Here is a 730-nt window from a genome sequence, read left to right as displayed (position 1 = left end):
GATAAATGGCAGCCCCGACGGTCCCGGGGGGAAGCCCGACGGCCGTCTCTGCTTCAGCAGCTGGCGGACCCCCAGGGCGAAGAGAAGCAGGAAGAAGACCCCGCCGAGGGCTGCCGCGAACGCCTCGGCGCTGTGAGGCTCCCACATGGCCTGGGGCGGGGGCTGCAAACCCGCGCTGCCCTAGGACCCGGGGAGAGCTCCAACCCCACCGCATCCTATTGGTCCATTACCCCCGAGGTCCCGCCCCATTTCTATGGCCATTGGCTGGCTGAGCGTAGGGCCCTCGGGTTTGTTACTGCTGGCTTTGTTCTGCTATGGGAGGGTGTGCGGCCCTTTTGATTTATGCGCGGCTCACTGGAGCAGGCGGATCCAACGTCCCTGGCAGCCAGCCCTTTCTGTGGCTATCCTTTTAAGAACCAGGTCTGCTTGTATCTGACCAGACAACTGGAGATTATCAACGCTGTTGTCTTTAGCAGAAGCTGATACTCTTCAGAATTTCTATTAAAGAATTGACCTATCAATATAAAAAGAAAGTAATCTCACGATTTGGCCTTTTTTAATTTATCCTTTTGTCCTTACGTTATAAGGTGTTTTTACATGTGATTCCCTTATGAATTGTAGTTACATGATATTTAGGCAACCTGAGTGAATTACATATGTTTTCACAGCTTTCTGATCATCCCCAACTGGTTACTATTTGGCCGTCACAGAAGGCTGTCTGGTCTACAGT

General features: G+C 52.5%; 1 protein-coding gene across 2 annotated transcripts in view; it reads right to left on the bottom strand.

Annotated features, from left to right (window-relative positions):
* The window catches only part of LOC104981447 (vitamin D 25-hydroxylase), a 25,402-nt gene extending 24,897 nt beyond the window's left edge, over positions 1–505 (bottom strand). The window contains exon 1 of one of the 2 annotated variants that reach the window (XM_010830568.1): positions 8–505. In XM_010830568.1, the coding sequence (XP_010828870.1) occupies positions 8–214 (207 nt within the window). In that variant the 5' untranslated portion in view covers positions 215–505. The remainder of the gene's footprint in view (positions 1–7) is intronic. The other variant, XM_010830567.1, reaches the window with a different exon arrangement.
* Positions 506–730: the final 225 nt, after the last annotated feature.

Source organism: Bison bison, unplaced genomic scaffold (genome assembly GCF_000754665.1).
Source record: "Bison bison bison isolate TAMUID 2011002044 unplaced genomic scaffold, Bison_UMD1.0 scf7180017864518, whole genome shotgun sequence".
Lineage (NCBI taxonomy): Eukaryota > Metazoa > Chordata > Mammalia > Artiodactyla > Bovidae > Bison > Bison bison.
The sequence above is the reverse complement of the archived record's forward strand: the minus strand, read 5'-3'. Positions and strand labels throughout refer to the sequence as shown.